This window comes from Ziziphus jujuba, chromosome 1 (genome assembly GCF_031755915.1).
Source record: "Ziziphus jujuba cultivar Dongzao chromosome 1, ASM3175591v1".
Taxonomy (NCBI): Eukaryota; Viridiplantae; Streptophyta; class Magnoliopsida; order Rosales; family Rhamnaceae; genus Ziziphus; species Ziziphus jujuba.
In genome coordinates, this window is record NC_083379.1 from 10,675,329 (window position 1) to 10,692,657 (window position 17,329).

At 37.5% G+C, this 17,329-nt stretch overlaps 2 protein-coding genes across 2 annotated transcripts; both read right to left on the reverse strand.

Annotated features, from left to right (window-relative positions):
• Positions 1-62: 62 nt before the first annotated feature.
• On the reverse strand, positions 63-8,975 carry LOC112492131 (cellulose synthase-like protein E6). The gene is made up of 9 exons (XM_048481172.2): positions 8,534-8,975; positions 8,284-8,443; positions 2,459-2,623; positions 2,082-2,222; positions 1,833-1,955; positions 1,495-1,707; positions 1,172-1,396; positions 722-1,069; positions 63-631 (listed from the first exon to the last, which is right to left on the reverse strand). The coding sequence occupies exons 1-9, from the start codon at positions 8,827-8,829 to the stop codon at positions 74-76; spliced, it is 2,229 nt and encodes a 742-aa protein (XP_048337129.1). The 5' UTR covers positions 8,830-8,975; the 3' UTR covers positions 63-73.
• A 38-nt stretch (positions 8,976-9,013) lies between these two features.
• Positions 9,014-14,609, reverse strand: LOC107424770 (cellulose synthase-like protein E6). Its single transcript, XM_048481177.2, has 8 exons — positions 14,104-14,609; positions 13,477-13,801; positions 11,862-12,002; positions 11,621-11,752; positions 11,186-11,398; positions 10,836-11,069; positions 10,296-10,640; positions 9,014-9,799 (listed from the first exon to the last, which is right to left on the reverse strand). The coding sequence occupies exons 1-8, from the start codon at positions 14,379-14,381 to the stop codon at positions 9,242-9,244; spliced, it is 2,226 nt and encodes a 741-aa protein (XP_048337134.1). The 5' UTR covers positions 14,382-14,609; the 3' UTR covers positions 9,014-9,241.
• Between the last annotated feature and the right edge of the window lie 2,720 nt (positions 14,610-17,329).

The following is a 17,329-nucleotide window of genomic DNA, read 5'->3' on the forward strand; positions in this document are numbered from 1 at the left end:
ATTATATATATATAACAATAAATACAGAAATATATATATATATATATATATATGACACATACAATAAAGATTCTCAATACATCTGGATTATTGAACAAGCAGCAAGAGCCAATATGAATGATTGACATGTTATTGAGGTGGGTATTCTGCCCTTATCCATTCTTAAGAACATAGCTATGTAAACTGGCAGGTTTATGAAAACCAACAGTCCACATAGAATAATCTGCAAAACAAATGGATTTGTGACCAATGTTTTGTCATATTCCTCAATCAACCTCTTCAATCCCACAGCAAAAATAATGGCATTGAGCAAGGCAAGTGATGCCAAAATGGTAGACATTGGGGAAGTGGCACCAAACTCCATTAGCTCTTGCTCATATTTTATAGACACATCTTCATGATCATCATCAACCTTTGCAGTGATGATGAAGGTCGAGTCTGTGATACCCAATAGCTTCAGGATGTTGTCGAAAAATGCAAATAAGTGTGAAGTCGATCTTCTAAATACCCACATCCTTTGCTCATTCAACCATTCTCGTAATGTCCCTCCATAGCAAAGACATTCTCCAAGAGTGTATGCACGGTTTCCAAAGAAGACATATAAAAATGGTATCACCCATGGGTTTAAAGTCTGCAATTTGTGGGGAAAGAATAATCACAATTGTATATATATAGCATGTTATGCGTATGTATATATGTATAAAGTATATGGATTAGTTACCTCGGGAAATAAGGCAACTCCTTTGAGCAAGCAAAGCGATGGAACAACATAATAGTAGAGCCAAACCAAGCTGGTTGGAGCCCAAAGCATGTATTGAGTGTAAGAGATTTGAAGTGGTAGGGGAATCTTTCCGTGTCCATACAACAATGGAGAGTATTTTGAGAGAAGGATTTGGAAATCTCCTGCAATCCATCTCTTATGCTGTACAAGTGATTGCAGCAGTGTTGAGGGAGCAAGACCTAAGAAGCCCTTCCTCTCTGGATTATAGTAAATGGATTTCCATCCTCTGCATAGTATGTCTATTCCTGATATAATATCTTCCACTGGACATCCATACTTTAAACCCATCTGCATCCATGCATGATGAACATCGTCAACATATATGCATACTTAGTATAATATTATCAGGTTGCCCTAATAACAGACTGGTTTTATATAGACAGTGATCACCTCCATTCCCCACTGAGTGTTATCTTCATAGGTACAACTTGCAAGTTCTCTGCATATTTCTTCTAGCACACTTGCACTTTCCTCCTCCTTTCTGTACCTGGTATTGATCAAGTTTTGCTTCAATGTCTTGCTGTGTTTCTTACCACAAAGAGACTCCCTTCTGTGAAGGCAACCAGTGCCAACATAGTAAACCCCTCCATAACTATCTAGTCCAGCAAACTCAACCTATCACCCATTCAACCACCATAAGCGTAGACAAACTTTTGATTCAATATAATTGAAAATCGTTGAATAAGTTTGATTATTAATTAGGGGCTAATTACCTCGCTTATGATACGCATGAAATGGTTGTAAATATCATTCTTAGTGAGGTTATCAAACAACTGTGGAAACTGCACAAACGCAATCTCATGCCCCTTCTCTTCATCCAAGAAGAAGCATAGAGCATCTCTCACTGATTCTGAATTGTTCGAGTACATGTCGCAGTCCACGTTAAGAATTACTGGAGCATTACTTATCCGTGCTGAAACCCTTATCTATTTTTCTCATTTACGAAAAGTATAATATGAATTTAGTGGCTAATATTACTGCCATTTTATATAAAAGTAAGAAAAAAATTATGTTAATATTTCTAAGTATCTTAATCTGAAAGAAATATTACCAGCGCATTCATGGCACCTGCTTTAAAATTGTGGTGGTATGTTGGCCTTTTCTCACGGGCCAAGTATACCAGAATAGGCAAACGCTTTCCTTCATTATCCACAGCCTTTGAGTCAATAAGAATCTATTGGAAAGTATATTGGTCTCAATTAGTCCATCTATATAAGCTGGAAATTAATGTTATTAGGATTAGAAAGTTTGAAAGTAGTGAATGATTGAATTTCATTGGGAGGATGAGCTAGAGAAGTACTTGAAGAATGGTGTCGTGGTCATGTTGGCCTGAAACAGAGTCCCACTCATGAAATCCTTTGTGTTGTTTGCGTATTTCTTCTGAAATTCGGCCTAGCTTTGTAGTGGTTTGTATTCTTGTTTTCATATCTTGATACAACTTCTACAATAAGAAAAAAAAAAAAATTCATTTATCCTCAGATTCACATGAGCAATATAGCAAGACACTCTCAAAACATAGTATTGTGTAAAATGAAATTTATTATTTCCTTTTATTATATGATGGTTTACAAATAAAATTATCCAAATTGAATACAGACAATATATTAATAATATCAAATATCTATTTCATTCTTAAATTAATAACAGGGGCATAGAAGACAATGCTTGCTTCCTGACCTTAATGGAGGTCCACTCCTTGACCATGGCAGAATCTTCAACTTGTTTAGGAGCTCTATGGAAAAATGCCTCTGGTGATCTGGGTTCCACTTTGAACTTCCTGCAAAATGGAAGCCACTCCTTTGCAAACTGAGAGGCCTCTAACAGAGCATAGAAGGTCAAGTCCGAGCTGTTGTGGTTCTCTGACCACTTTAGAGAAGAAATATGAGAAGAAAATAAAAGAATTCTATTAATCTCTTAAAAATAGAATACAAAAATAAAAACTTCTCTCATGGAGGATTCTCTCGTGGAACCTCTCTCTGCACTCTCCAATTCTCTCTGGAATTGCTCACTCTTCTCTCAAGCTCTCTCTGGAACTTAAAAACTCTCTCTCTCGGAGTCTTCTCTCAATTCTCCTCACTTGGGATGATTGAGATTGCTCTCTTGGCTTGGTTTTCATGAAACGGTAAGGAGCCTATTTATAGGCTTACAAGGCCACAATTTTCAACATCTTAGCCCACAATTGTTGATCGGTGCAGCCATGGTGTCAACAATGGTGGCTGTCAACAATGGTGGCTGTGGTTGGTGAGGTTGGTGCGGTTGGTGAGGCTGGTGAGGTTGGTTGGTGCGGCTGGACTTCACAATTCTCCCCCTCCAGTCGCATTTAAAACTGATGGTCATCTGCCATCTATTCCAGCTATGTCTCTGCATAGCTTCAGCTTCTCTTGAGCAACAACTTTTGTTAGCATATCTGCTGGATTCTCTTTTGTGTGGATCTTCATCAGTTTCAGCAACTGTTGATCTATTACTTCGCGTATCCAATGATAGCGGATGTCAATGTGCTTTGTACGGGAATGATACATTGAGTTTTTGCTCAAATCCATGGCACTTTGGTTATCACAATGTATCTTGTAGTCTTCTTGCTTGATGCCCAATTCTGTGAGAAAACGCTTTAACCACAACATTTCCTTACCCGCTTCTGCTGCGGCAATGTACTCTGCTTCAGTAGTGGATAAAGCAACACACTTCTGCAATCTTGACTGCCATGACACAGCTCCCCCTGCAAAAGTGTAGAGATAACCTGATGTAGACTTTCTATTATCAGGGTCTCCGGCCATATCTGCATCTGTATAGCCTTCTAAGATTGGGTCACCTCCCCCGTAGCACAAGCACAGCTTCGATGTACCTTTAAGATACCTGAGAATCCATTTGACTGCTTCCCAGTGTTTCTTTCCAGGATTTGAAAGAAATCTGCTCACAACACCTACTGCATGAGCAATGTCTGGTCTGGTACACACCATTGCATACATCAGACTTCCTACCGCTGAAGAATATGGTACTGAAGCCATCTCCTCTATCTCTTCTTTGGATGAGGGGCACAACTTCTTACTCAACTTGAAATGATTTGCAAGTAGAATGCTGACCGGTTTGGCTTTATCCATGTTGAATCTCTTTATCACCCGTTCAACATACTTCTCTTGAGATAGCCATAACCTTCTATTCTTCCTGTCTCGGATTATTTGCATTCCCAAAATTTGTTGAGCTGGTCCTAAGTCTTTCATATCAAAAGACTTAGACAATTCTTTCTTCAGCTTACTAATCTTCATTGCATCTTGTCCAACGATCAACATGTCGTCCACATATAGCAAAAGTGCAATGAAGTTTCCACCTGAAAATTTTTTAATATAAACACACTGGTCTGCTGCAGTCCTTTTATAGCCTTGACTCACCATAAACGAGTCAAACTTCTTATACCATTGTCTTGGTGCTTGCTTGAGGCCATACAAGCTCTTCTTTAGCTTGCATACGAGGTTTTCTTTCCCTGAAACCTCAAATCCTTCTGGCTGCTCCATGTAGATTTCTTCATGTAAATCACCGTGAAGAAATGCTGTCTTCACATCCATCTGTTCAAGCTCTAGGTTTAGACTTGCTACTAAACCAAAAATGACTCGAATTGAAGTCATTTTTACCACTGGTGAAAAAATCTCATCAAAGTCAATTCCTTTCTTCTGAAGAAATCCTTTGACCACCAATCAGGCTTTGTGTTTCTCCACCCTTCCGCTGCCATCTTTCTTGAGCTTGAACACCCATTTATTCTTTAGTGCCTTCTTTCCTGTTGGAAGCTCAACCAACTCATAAGTATGATTTTTCTGCAAGGATTCCATCTCATCTTGCATTGCTTGCAGCCACTTTTCCTTCTCTTGATGAGAAACAGCTTCCTGGAAACTCTCTGGCTCCCCCTCTTCAGTAAGCAGAATATACTCAGATTCTGGAAATCTCTTTGATGGAATTCGGCCTCGCTCAGATCTCCGAACTTGTAAACCACTGGTTTCAGGAGGTGTACCATCATCTGACCGCTGTGATGGCCCTGCAGCTGCTTGAGAGGATTGAGTCTCCCCCTGCTCAATATCCCCTTCTTCCTCCTGGTCTGCTTCTGGTATATCTTCATGCACCTCATTATCCTCTGTGGCTATTTGTGCTGGTGCTGGATTAGGACAAAAATTCTCGGCACTAGAACTGCAATTAGGAGACATTCTGGGCTTTTCAATGTCTTCCATTTTCTGGTTTTCTTGGAATACTACATCCCTGCTTCTAATAACCTTCTTTGTTTTCGGGTCCCATAACCTGTATCCGAATTCTTCGTCTCCATATCCTATAAAGATGCATGGAGTAGATCTTGCATCGAGCTTCTGTCTGAGCTCCTTGGATACATGTACATAAGCTATACAACCAAACACTCTTAAATGAGAGTAGGAGGGAATCTTACCCGACCACACTTTCTCCGGAATTTCAAAATTCAACGGTACTGACGGTGATCTGTTGATTAAATAGCAGGCGGCACGAACAGCTTCTCCCCAGAATGGCTTTGGCAGCTTAGCCATACTGAGCATACTTCTGACCTTTTCCATAATGGTTCGGTTCATTCTTTCGGCTATTCCATTATGTTGTGGGGTGCGAGGGACCGTCTTCTCATGTCGAATGCCGTGTCTTCTGCAGTAGGCATCGAACTCTTTGGAAGTATACTCGCCTCCATTATCTGAACGGAGACATTTCAGCTTCTTTCCTGTTTCACGCTCTACCATGGTATGAAACAGTTTGAAGTAATCCAATACCTGGTCCTTTGTCTTCAAGAAATATACCCACACCTTCCGTGAAGCATCATCAATGAAGGTCAGGAAATACTTGTTGCCACCTAATGATTCCACCTCCATGGGACCACAAACATCAGAGTGCACCAGACTAAGCAACTCTGATCTTCTCGATGCAGAGGAACTGAAGGAGACTCTATGTTGCTTACCAAACAAGCAGTGATTACAAGGATCTAGCACAGCATCCTTGCAAACAGTGATAAGCTTCTTCCTTGCCAAAGTGGACAATCCTTTTTCACTCATGTGACCGAGTCTCTGGTGCCACAGATTTTGAGACGCCTCTCCTTCTGCAATATTGAGGCTGTCTGCACATATCTTCACATGAGTCTTGTACAATGTTCCACAAATATGTCATCGGGCGACAACTATGGCACCTTTCGTCATTTTCCATGTGCCTTTGCTGAAGTAGTTGTCATAGCCTTGCTTGTCTAAGGCTGCTCCCGAAAGTAGATTAAGTCGAAGGTCTGGAACATGACGGACATCCTTCAAAGTGATTGTACAACCAACATTTATTTTTATCTGAATATCACCAGTTCCTATAATCTTTGCGAAACTGGAATTTCCCATCTTTACCGTACCAAAGTCTCCTGCTTTGTACGTTTTGAAGAAATCTCTGTGTGGAGTGACATGGTAGGATGCTGCAGTATCGACTACCCACTCAACATCTTGGGTTGATATATGAAGGCATGTCTCTTCTTCGGTGGAGCAGAGCGCCACTTCTCCTGTACAAGTGACTAGTGTCTCTCCATCCTTCTTCGGCTGATTTCCTTGGAGTCTCTGCTCTCTCAACAACTTTCTGCAGTTCTTCTTCATGTGACCCTCCAGGCCACAATGATAGCACTTATACGATGATTTTCTGCCGTCTGTAGATCTGCCTCTGCTCTTGCTCCTGCCTCTCCCCCTATCTCGACCACCTCTTTGCTGTCTTCCTCTCTCTGTGACGAGGGCATGTGACTGATCCATGCCAATGTCCTTTCTCCTGGCCTCTTCATTAAATAGGGCATCCTTAACCATAACCATAGTAAGTTTGCCATTCGGGGCCGAATTGCTGAGAGAGACTACCAATGTCTCCCAACTGTCTGGAAGAGAGCTTAGAAGTAGGAGGGCCTGATCCTCATCCCCTAGTTGGTAATCCACAGCAGATAGTTGATTTACCAAGCTCTGGAACTCACTGGTATGCTCGGCTACAGAAGTTCCATTCTGTAATGTTAGATGTACCAATCGCTTAAGCAACAGGGCTTTGTTCCGAGCAGTCTTGGCCTGGTACATGTCCTCCAATTTTGTCCAGAGGGCATATGCATCCGTTTCCTTCGCTACATGATGGAAGACACTGTGGTCGATCCATTGCCTGATCCGACCGATTGTTTTCTTGTTTAATTTCTTCCATTCTGCTACTTTGCTGGGATCGGGGTTTTCGCCTTTAGCTTCTATAGGATCAAACAGATCCTTACAATTGAGGAGATCTTCCATCCGAGGTCTCCAAAGTGTATAATTTGTGGCAGTGAGCTTAACCATAGCTCCCGAAGATGATTCTTCCATTGACATTATGGCTTGACCAAAAATGGAGCTGAATTTGGCAAAACGGAGTTAACCGTTGCGTCCGGAACGGCCGAAAATGGTGGACTTGACTCTTCCGGGGTCAAAATATAATTACCAGAAATTTTGGGGCAAAAATGTAATTTCACAAAATTTCTGGGTCAACCTGCAAATACAGAAACTATAGGGGTCAATCTGTAATTTCCAATAGTTCAGGGGCTGCACCGTAATTTCAGAAAAACTACAGGGGTCAATCTGTAATTTCTAATAACTCAGGGGCTGTTCCGTAATTTCCGAAACTTCAGGGGCCGTTCCGTAATTTCAGAAAATATTGCTGACGTGGCAGATGGTGCTGACGTGGCACCACGTGGCAGATGACGTGGCTGACGACGTGTCGCTGGCGTGGCAGATGATGTGGCAAGGGTTCGCTGACGTGGCTGCTGACGTGGTCGTCTTCAACCTCCAGACGGCTCGTGCGGCGCGTGCGCGCGTGAACAGTTGCAGAAAAATTTCAGTCGGCGCGTGCGGGAGCGTGGAACGTCCGTTTTCTCTCCGGCGAACTTCGTTGTTCTTCTCTCGTCGGGTACTTTCACCTGGGATTGTCAAATTAATTATTTGAGCAACTTTCCGAAACACCAACTTGAAGAACAGTGGCTCTGTTTCTTCAAATTTTGAACCCAAGCTCTCAACCTGGAGCTCTGATACCACTTGTTGTGGTTCTCTGACCACTTTAGAGAAGAAATATGAGAAGAAAATAAAAGAATTCTATTAATCTCTTAAAAATAGAATACAAAAATAAAAACTTCTCTCATGGAGGATTCTCTCGTGGAACCTCTCTCTGCACTCTCCAATTCTCTCTGGAATTGCTCACTCTTCTCTCAAGCTCTCTCTGGAACTTAAAGACTCTCTCTCTCGGAGTCTTCTCTCAATTCTCCTCACTTGGGATGATTGAGATTGCTCTCTTGGCTTGGTTTTCATGAAACGGTAAGGAGCCTATTTATAGGCTTACAAGGCCACAATTTTCAACATCTTAGCCCACAATTGTTGATCGGTGCAGCCATGGTGTCAACAATGGTGGCTGTCAACAATGGTGGCTGTGGTTGGTGAGGTTGGTGCGGTTGGTGAGGCTGGTGAGGTTGGTTGGTGCGGCTGGACTTCACACGAGCCACCATCATCCGATAGATAAACGCTAAGCTTCTCTGGTGGGTAGTCATAAGCCATGACTGATAACACCGAGTTTAGAACCATGATCGGTGGCTCTATTATGGGGTCAGCTGTGCACACGAATATGTCTATGCCCGGAAAATCCTTCTCATTATATCTGCAACACAAATATTTATAAAGATTTTTGCAATCCCATTGCAAAATACTTAACAAAGTAACGGAGAGAAACAGAGGAGAAAGAGACCACCTTTTGGAGAGTCTGTCTTTGAATGTGACACGATACACGGGTTTCCATCTAACCACAACATTGAGAATCCAACAGAGACTGAACCAAAGCTCTGCAATAAACATTCCAATCCAAGTCCACTTTCTTCCTAGAAGAGCTTCTTCTTCCTCTTTTGCAGGCTTTTGGATTTGGTTCACCCTGTAAACCATGATGAAGCAGATGCTCGTGAACATTGAAGCTGCAAACAATCGAAATGGGATTAGCCCCTTTGCTGTTTTTGTTTCGAAAAGAGGAAGATAGTCATCATTTCTTGCCATTATCAAGTGCTGTGTTTCTGTTTTGTTTTATTTTGTTTTGTTTTTTTATTTGTTTTGAATAATATCAAACAATATATGAGCAGGAAGAGGCTGGATGAGAAGGTTCACTGGGTTAGCGTAATGGGTTTCAGAGAACAAATTCTTCCCCATAGCCTTGCATGTTAATTAATTTGACATAAAGAAATGAAAAGAAAAAGAGTAGATTTGATATTAGAACAAATTCTTGAAGAACTACATAAAGTGCTACAGAATAGACTAGTGGATGCCATACAATAAATTCCTCCGGACACAAAAAAACGACCATCCAAAAATAACCAATAGTACATCTTCTCCTTGTACAGCATTTGAAAGTAGAAGAGTACATTGACACAAAAAATCATCCAAATGCAAGCAATAACAAAAAAACTTTGTTCTAATATCGAAGGGCTAGTAAACAAGCTGCCAAAGCAAACACTAGTGACTTGTTTGCTACTGAAGAAGGCATTCTTCCTTTGTCCTTCCTCAAAAAGAGAGCTTTGTAAAGTGGTACATTGATGAAAACCAAAAGACTGCATAGAATAATCTGCAAACTAAATGGGTTCTGACCCAAATTAATATTCGGATCCTCCAAGATCAGCAGCCTTTTTATTCCCCAAACAAGAACAAATGCATTGAGCAATGCCAATGTGGCCAAAATGGTAAATAATGGAGAAGCAGTACCAAACTCCATAAGCTCTTGCTCGTATCTCTCGGAAACATCCTCATCCACCACCTTTGCAGTGACAACAAAGGCTGATTTTGAGAACCCCAATAACTTGAAGATGTTGTCACAAAATCCAAACAAGAACGAAGTTGTTCTTCTATATACCCACATCCTTGTATCATTCAGCCACTCTATGCATGTCCCTCCATGGTGTACGAATTCAACAAGGCTGTATGCAAAGTTGCCAAAGAAGACATACACAAATGGTATCACCCATGGGTTCAAAACCTGTTCATACAATGCAAACCTATAAGTAACAAAATTCGTTTTGACACAAAATGAGGACGCATGACAAATCTTTATGTGGACAGCAATATATTGTGAAATCAAATGGTATAGCAAATAGTTATAGCAAATAGGAAGCATGCCCAACAATGCATATGAAACTTATTTTCCAATACACCCCTTCATGTATAAGTCCATTAATAAAGAAGGAAAGAAACACGATCTTATACATGCTAAATAATGCAAATAACAATTCAACCCAACCCAAACAACAATTCAACACAAATACAAACTCTTCGTCACAAGGCTCTGACATCATATGAAGTCACCGCCTATCCTAACAGCTTTAGCTAATAGGAAGCGGGTCCAAAAATGTGTATCAAGTTTATTTTCCAATACATCTGTACTATGGCTAAATTAGTAATTGATTAATTTCGTTGCTGAAAATACTACGTGAGAAAACTCAAACTTTTCTAGAAAATAAAACTAATTTTCTTACCTGTGGAAATAAAGAGATTCCTCTTAGCAGGCAAAGTGATGGAACAGTCACATAGTAAAGTGTGGCCAATGAGTTTGGAGCCAACAGCAAATAAAGGCAGTATGTAAGTTGAAGTCCAAGTGAGATCTTTTTGTGTCCGTACAAGAAAGGACAGTATCTTAGAAAGATTTCAAAATCTCCTTCGGACCACCTCTTATGTTGTACAAGTGATTGAAGCAAAGTTGTTGGAGCAACCCCTAAGAAACCTGGCCTCTCTGGATTAAAGTAGACCGATTTCCAACCTCTATATTGTATGCATAAGCCTGTCAAAATGTCTTCCACTGGACAACCATACTTCAAACCCATCTGCATAATTTTATTTTTTTTATTGAAATTTTAACATATAAATTGAGCGTGCAAAAAGTAGATATAAAGTTCGGTTTATTGCATTTACATGAAGATGTCACAAAAATGTAAGTATGCAAAAAGGGTGATATTGCAACAAAAATAACATATACGATTGATTAATTAATCCACATATAGTAAGAAAGATATAAGGACCTCCTTTCCCCATTGAGTGTTTTCTTCATAGCTACAACTTGCAAGAACTTTACATATTTCTTCCAATACATGTGCATTTTCTTCTTTCTTTATAATGTCGACCTTGTTGCTCATCCAGTCTTCTTGACATGCCATGCCATTGTACTTCTTCCCAGAAAGGGATTCCCTTCTGTGAAAGCATCCACTACCAACATAGCAAGGTCCTCCATAACCATCATATCCATGAAGCTCGACCTTGAAAATCAGCCAGATTCATCGATCAGAGTGAAGAAATTTGAACAAAAAATTTCCTCCATAATTAACATTAAAAGTAGTACTAAATTTATGCAGATATCAAATGGCTAAATAACCTTGCTTGAAATACGTAAAGAGCTGCCGTAAACATCATTCTTGGTGAGGTTGCCAAAGACCTGAGGAAACTGTACATAAGCAATCTCCTTCCCCTTATCTTCATCCAGCAAGAAGCATAGAGCATCTCTCACCGACTCTGAATTGCTTGAGTACATGTCACAATCCACGTTAAGAATTATTGGAGCATTGGTTATCCTCGATGACACCCTTATCTATTTTCTCATTCCATCAAAAACAAAAACATTAATGGACAATAAATGATCATATTAACCATCAGAAGAAAATGCTAGCTATTTTATGCGATTATATTAGAGTAATTGGAATTATTAAAAAAAAAAAAAGCCACCATTTATCCTAAAATCTCAAGCTTTTATATATTTTTAATTTTATGATTGGATAATAAATGGTACTAATTAGAGAGTAGTTAATAGTACCAGAGCATTCATGGCTCCTGCTTTAAAGTTGTGGTGGTATTGAGGCCGTTTTTCTCGTGCCAAGTATATAAGAGATGGCAAAGGTTGTCCTTCAGAATCCACAGCCTTGGCATGTCTTCCATCGATAAGAATCTAAGAAAAATTATGGTCATGTATAAGTTGGTAAGTCTTTAAAGTGAATTTTTTTTTTTTTTTTTTTTTTTGGGGGAAAGTGAAATGAAACGGAATGGTGAAGAAATACTTGAAGAATAGTTTGATGGTCACGTCGACTGGAAACATAGTCCCACTCCAGAAAACCCTTGTGTTCTTTGCGTATTTCTCCTGAAATTCGGCCTGTCTTTGTGGTGCTTTCAATTCTTGTCTTTACGTCCTCGTATAGTTTCTATATATTTTAGGATAAAAAAAATTATCAATTTTTAATTAACTTGTGGTGAACAAGCTAGACAGCAAGGACCAAAACTAAAAGAAGTTACCCTGGGAAAATAAATAAATAAATAAAGAATAAATTAATTCTAGATCTTACAGATACATAGTATCTCTTTAATTCGTTGGCGACCAACACATATATCCTTTTCAATTGGCATTGAGAAATTGTATTTGTAGGCTTGAGAAAATATTTTCATATCTTTGGTTTAAACACTAAATCTGGTTGAAACTCTTAATATTAATTATTATTGCTAGTATCGGCCTTCAATTGTTATTTTATTTATTTATTTATTTTGAGTTACTATTGGTCTACTATTTCTTAAAGCTAGACAACGTGGTGTTTTACATTGTTCCAAAAAAAAAAAAAAAAAAGGTGGAGTTTTAAAATTTGAGCCGGAGGTGAAGTTTTAGGCCATTCCCACTGAACTGGACTGGACTGGAGTGGGGAATATCTCCAAGGACACAGTATTTTGGAGGACCCATGCGAACTCTTTGTGGTGCATAATAAGCATCCTATCATTTATTTATTTATTTTAATAAAAATGAGCATCATAGTTTGTAGAATAACTGTCAAATCTAGATTTCAGATTTAGTTAAATCAACAAAATTATTATTTAAATTTAAATTTTAAAATCTAAATAATAACCATGTCGCACGTATAACTTATTTATCAACTAATATGACAAATAATATAAATTATGTCATTGATTTTTATGAAGTCACTTTCTTTAAGAGTTTTTCTTTTTAATCAATATTTTAACAATTAATATATTGATAATTATTTGGAGCCACATGAATTGGTAGAAGTTGGTGTCCATACTACAGAACACTCTTATGTATACCTAATCCTAATGGTCGTTTTTATTACCAAAAAAAATCCTAATGGTCGTTTTATTTAACCAAAATTAATAAGTAAAGAATAACAACTAGTTTTAGGCCTTTAGGCGCATGCATGAAAGTAATATTTAAGTATTTAGTGGTGAGGAGTCCATGTGTCTATGAAGATAAATTTAAGGAAATGAATGACAATTTTACAAATCTTGATGATGGTCAATTACTTTGCCCATACAGTGAAATGGTAAATATCTAAATCATCATATATAAATTTAATAATATATTAATATTTTATTAAAAAATAAATTTATTAAATTTCGATGATTAATAAATATTTCAACATTTAATGTGATATAAAAGTTAAAAAAAAAATCTAATATTAATTTTAATATTAAAAATCTAATTTAAATATGATTCTATATTATTATTATTATTATTATTATTATTATTTTTGATAAAAATATATATGCTAAATTTAATCAGAATAACAACTTGTTTTTAGCTGCATGCGTGAAAGAAACGTTTATTTAGGTATATAGTGGTGAGGAGTTGTATAAAAATTTAAAGAAGTCAGTGACAGAATTAATGTTACGAACCTTGATGGAGGTCCACTCTTTGGCCAATAGAGTATTATTATCAAGTGGTTCAGGAGCTGTCTGAAAATAAGCCTCAGGGGACCTGGGTTCTACTTTGAACTTTCTGCAAAATGGAAGCCATTCCTTTGCAAACCGCGAGGCCATTAACATGGCGTAAAATGTCAAGTCGGACCCACCATCATCAGATAGATAAACACTGAGCTTCTCCGGTGGATAGTCATAAGCCATGACTGATAACACTGTGTTTATAACCATGATTGGTGGCTCTACCGTGGGGTCCGCGGTGCATACAAATATGTCTATCCCTGGCAACACCTTCTCATATCTGTTGGCAAATAATTTACAGTATTTTGATATGTATAATTTTGTTAAGATGAGCGAGGTCGCCCACCATAATGGCCGAATTACATTTAATTAAGCATAATATATTCTATCAATTACATCTACTATTTATTATAATAGAATTGTATATATATATACAAATGATAACGAAGAGATGCACCATAATTTATGGCCGAATTACATTTAATTAAGAGTAATATATTCCATCAATTATATGTATTATCTTTTATAGCAGAATAGTATACATATAATCTATATATATATGATGAAGAGATAGGAATTAACCTGAGGGAGAGGCGGTCTTTAAAAGTGTTACGGTAGGCAGGGTTCCATCTAACAAGGACATTGATGAGGTAGTAGAACGCGAACCAGAGTTCAGAAAGAAACAATCCACTCCAAGCCCAAGTTGCTAGTGTATTTCCTTTGTTGGATGGCATGTGGATGACCCTATGCACCAAGATCAGCCAGACGCCGGCGAAGATTGAAGCTGCAAACAGTCGGAATGAGACAAGTCCTTTGCCTGATTTTGTGTGGAAGAGTGGAAGATAGTCGTTTCTTGCCATCACAACCTCTCTCACTGTCTTCTAATTTCTTCTGTCTCTCTGATGATATATGTGTGGAATATATATATATATATATATATATAGATAGATAGAGAGAGAGAGAGAGAGTGTTAGTATGAGCGGCGATGAAAAGTAATTTTAATATGTAAAAATAATAATGATTAAAAGCAAGAAATACGAAAATTAATGCATTGATGGTACACAAATTTCTTTTCCCCTATGAATGAAGAGTGGAGAAATGTATAAACGGAGGAAAATCAATGATTAATTGCATTATTTTTTTCCACAGGTAAAAAGTACACTAAAATTTCATCGGTAGACTATTAATGGACATCGTTTTCAAGCTACATGTCACAAGGTCCTTTCTGAAATAATCACCACACAGAGCTAAAAGATAAGTTGGAATTGTCCAATCAAACTCAGTAAGGCCTGTACTTTATCCAGCATAAATATAAAAAAAAAAAACTTTCCTTTAAAAAAACCCAAAAAAAAAAAAAAAAAAAAGAAAAAGAGAAGAAAAGATGAGGAGGAAAACAGAGAGGTCCCGGTACTGGCTCTTAATATGTGCTTTAGCTTGTTGCTTTTTTTATTTTGTAATAAACCCATACTTTTCAGTAAAAAATAAATAAGGAGAAATTAGGGAAATGATGTACCCCATTCCTAGAAAATAATAATTAATAAATTGGATGGAAGCAGGTTGGAAATGTAAAGTTCCCTTCAATTCCACAATTATTATTTATCACAAAAATTAATCTTTGGTGTTTATTTATATATTTTGGTACTAACAATTTTTTTTTTAATTTTTTTGCTTCCTACTAACAATTAAATTAATTTTATGGATTTTATAAACTTCACACTATTTTATCTATTTTATTTTTCTTAAGTCCCTTCACGTAATGATCGCGTACGTACACAAGATTGCCTACCCAAAACAATACTTTATTAATTTTGTTGTATTTTATTAGATGGAAATGCTTGAATCTCCACAAGGATATATTATATTGTATATTTTAAAAAAAATTTAATTATAATTAGATATTTTTATGAAATTATAAAAATATAAATATGAGAATATTCTATTGTAATAAAAAAAATTTAAAATATATAGTATAATATAACCTATTGTATATACATAAATATATCTAAAAAATTTAAAAAAAAAAAAAAGCCCACAATCCACCAAAGCTCTTTTAACTTGTAAATTTTTTTTTATTTAAAATTTTAATTCTATAAATTAATAAATGAGAATTGTTGTCTTTTTCCGAAGAAGAAGAATAAATAAATAAGAACAACTTGCTACAAGGATAATTTATATAAAATTTTCAAAATACATACGAATAATATTCATATAGCAATGCTCGTGACATATCGGTAATTATATATATATATATATATATATATATTGAGAAAGAAAAAGAAAATGCAACATCTCAAAACAAACAAAAAAACAATATAATAATAAATAAAAGAAAAAGAAAAGACGACATAAAAAATAATTAGTTGACAGACAAGCGAGGTAGGTGATAGGTGCAATGGTATGACCCATAAACCAAGATCCTTTATATTCACCAAAAAAAAAACCAAGATCCTTTAAGGTCGTCATGGTAAGTAATGGCAACGGCCGCCTCTCCCATGGTGCAAAATGGAAGCCCATCCTTTGCAAACTCAGAGGCCTCTAACAGAGCTTAGAAGGTCAAGTCCTCCGACCCCACCATCATCGGATAAATAAACGCTAAGCTTCTCCGTTGGGTAGTCATAAGCCATGACTGATAAGACTGCGGTGGCGGGTCAGCTGTGCACACGAATATGTCTATCCCTGGGCAAATCCTTCTCATTGTATCTGCAATACATATATTTATGTAATTTTTCCGCAATCCCATTGCAAAATACTTAACAAAGTAGCAGAGAGAAACAGAGAAAAACAGAGAGAAATAGAGAAAGAGACCATATACCTTCTGGAGAGCCTGTCCGTGAAACTGTAACGATAGATGTTCCATCTAACCACAACATTGAGAATCCAACATTGACAAGCCAACAGAGACTGAACCAAAGCTCTGCGTAACAAACATTCCAATCCAAGCCCATCTTCTTCAGCTTCTTCTTCTTCTTCGTTTGCAGGCTTAATTTTGGATTTGGTTCAGCCTGTAAACCGTGATAAAGCAGATATACGTGAATATTTGAAGCTGCATACAGTCGAAATGGGATTAGCCCCTTTGCTGTTTTTCGTTTCGAAAAGAGGAAGATAGTCATCATTTTTTGTCATCATCGCCTCCTGTGCTTTTGTGTTGAATAATGTCAAAACAGTATTTGAGCAAGCAGAGGCAGGATGAGAAGGTTTACTGGGTCAGTGTAATGGATTTCAGAAAACAAATTTTGAAATGTATGCATATCTACTGGCTAACCTTGCTTGTAAGACGCAAGGAGCTGCTGTAAATATCATTCTCGGTGATGTTGTCAAAGACCTGTGGAAATTGTACGAAAGCAATTTCATGCCCCTGCTCTTCATCCAAGAAGAAGCATAGTGCATCTCTCACTGACTCTGAATTGCTCGAGTACATATCGCAACCCACGTTAAGAATTATTGAAGCATTGGTTATCCTCGATGACACCCTTATCTATTTTCTCATTCCATCAAAAAAAAAAACATTGAACCGTAAATGATCACATTAACTATCACATGAAAATCCTAGCTATTTTACGCTACTACATTGGGATATTTAGATTCGAAACACCATTTATTTTAAAAACTAAAGCTCTTTTACTTTATATACATTAATTTTGTATTTGGATAATATATGGTACTAATTAGAGAGTAGTTAAATGTACCAGTGCGTCCGTGGCTACTGCTTTTAGGTTGTGGTGGTATTTGAGGCCTTTTTTCTCGTGCCAAGTATAAAAGAGATGCCAAATTAAGGTTGTCCGTCCGAATCCACAGCTTTGGCATATCT

Coding starts and splice junctions, on each gene's coding strand:
- LOC107424770 (XM_048481177.2), bottom strand. CDS start 14,381: ATGGCAAGAAACGACTATCTTCCACTCTTCCACACAAAATCAGGCAAA. Junction 12,003..13,476: donor AAGAGTGGACCTCCATCAAG/GTTCGTAACATT, acceptor TAAAATATATAG/AAACTATACGAGGACGTAAA. Junction 11,070..11,185: donor CTTTACGTATTTCAAGCAAG/GTTATTTAGCCA, acceptor CTGATTTTCAAG/GTCGAGCTTCATGGATATGA.
- LOC112492131 (XM_048481172.2), bottom strand. CDS start 8,829: ATGGCAAGAAATGATGACTATCTTCCTCTTTTCGAAACAAAAACAGCA. Junction 2,223..2,458: donor AGGAGTGGACCTCCATTAAG/GTCAGGAAGCAA, acceptor TTCTTATTGTAG/AAGTTGTATCAAGATATGAA. Junction 1,070..1,171: donor ACACTCAGTGGGGAATGGAG/GTGATCACTGTC, acceptor GCATGGATGCAG/ATGGGTTTAAAGTATGGATG.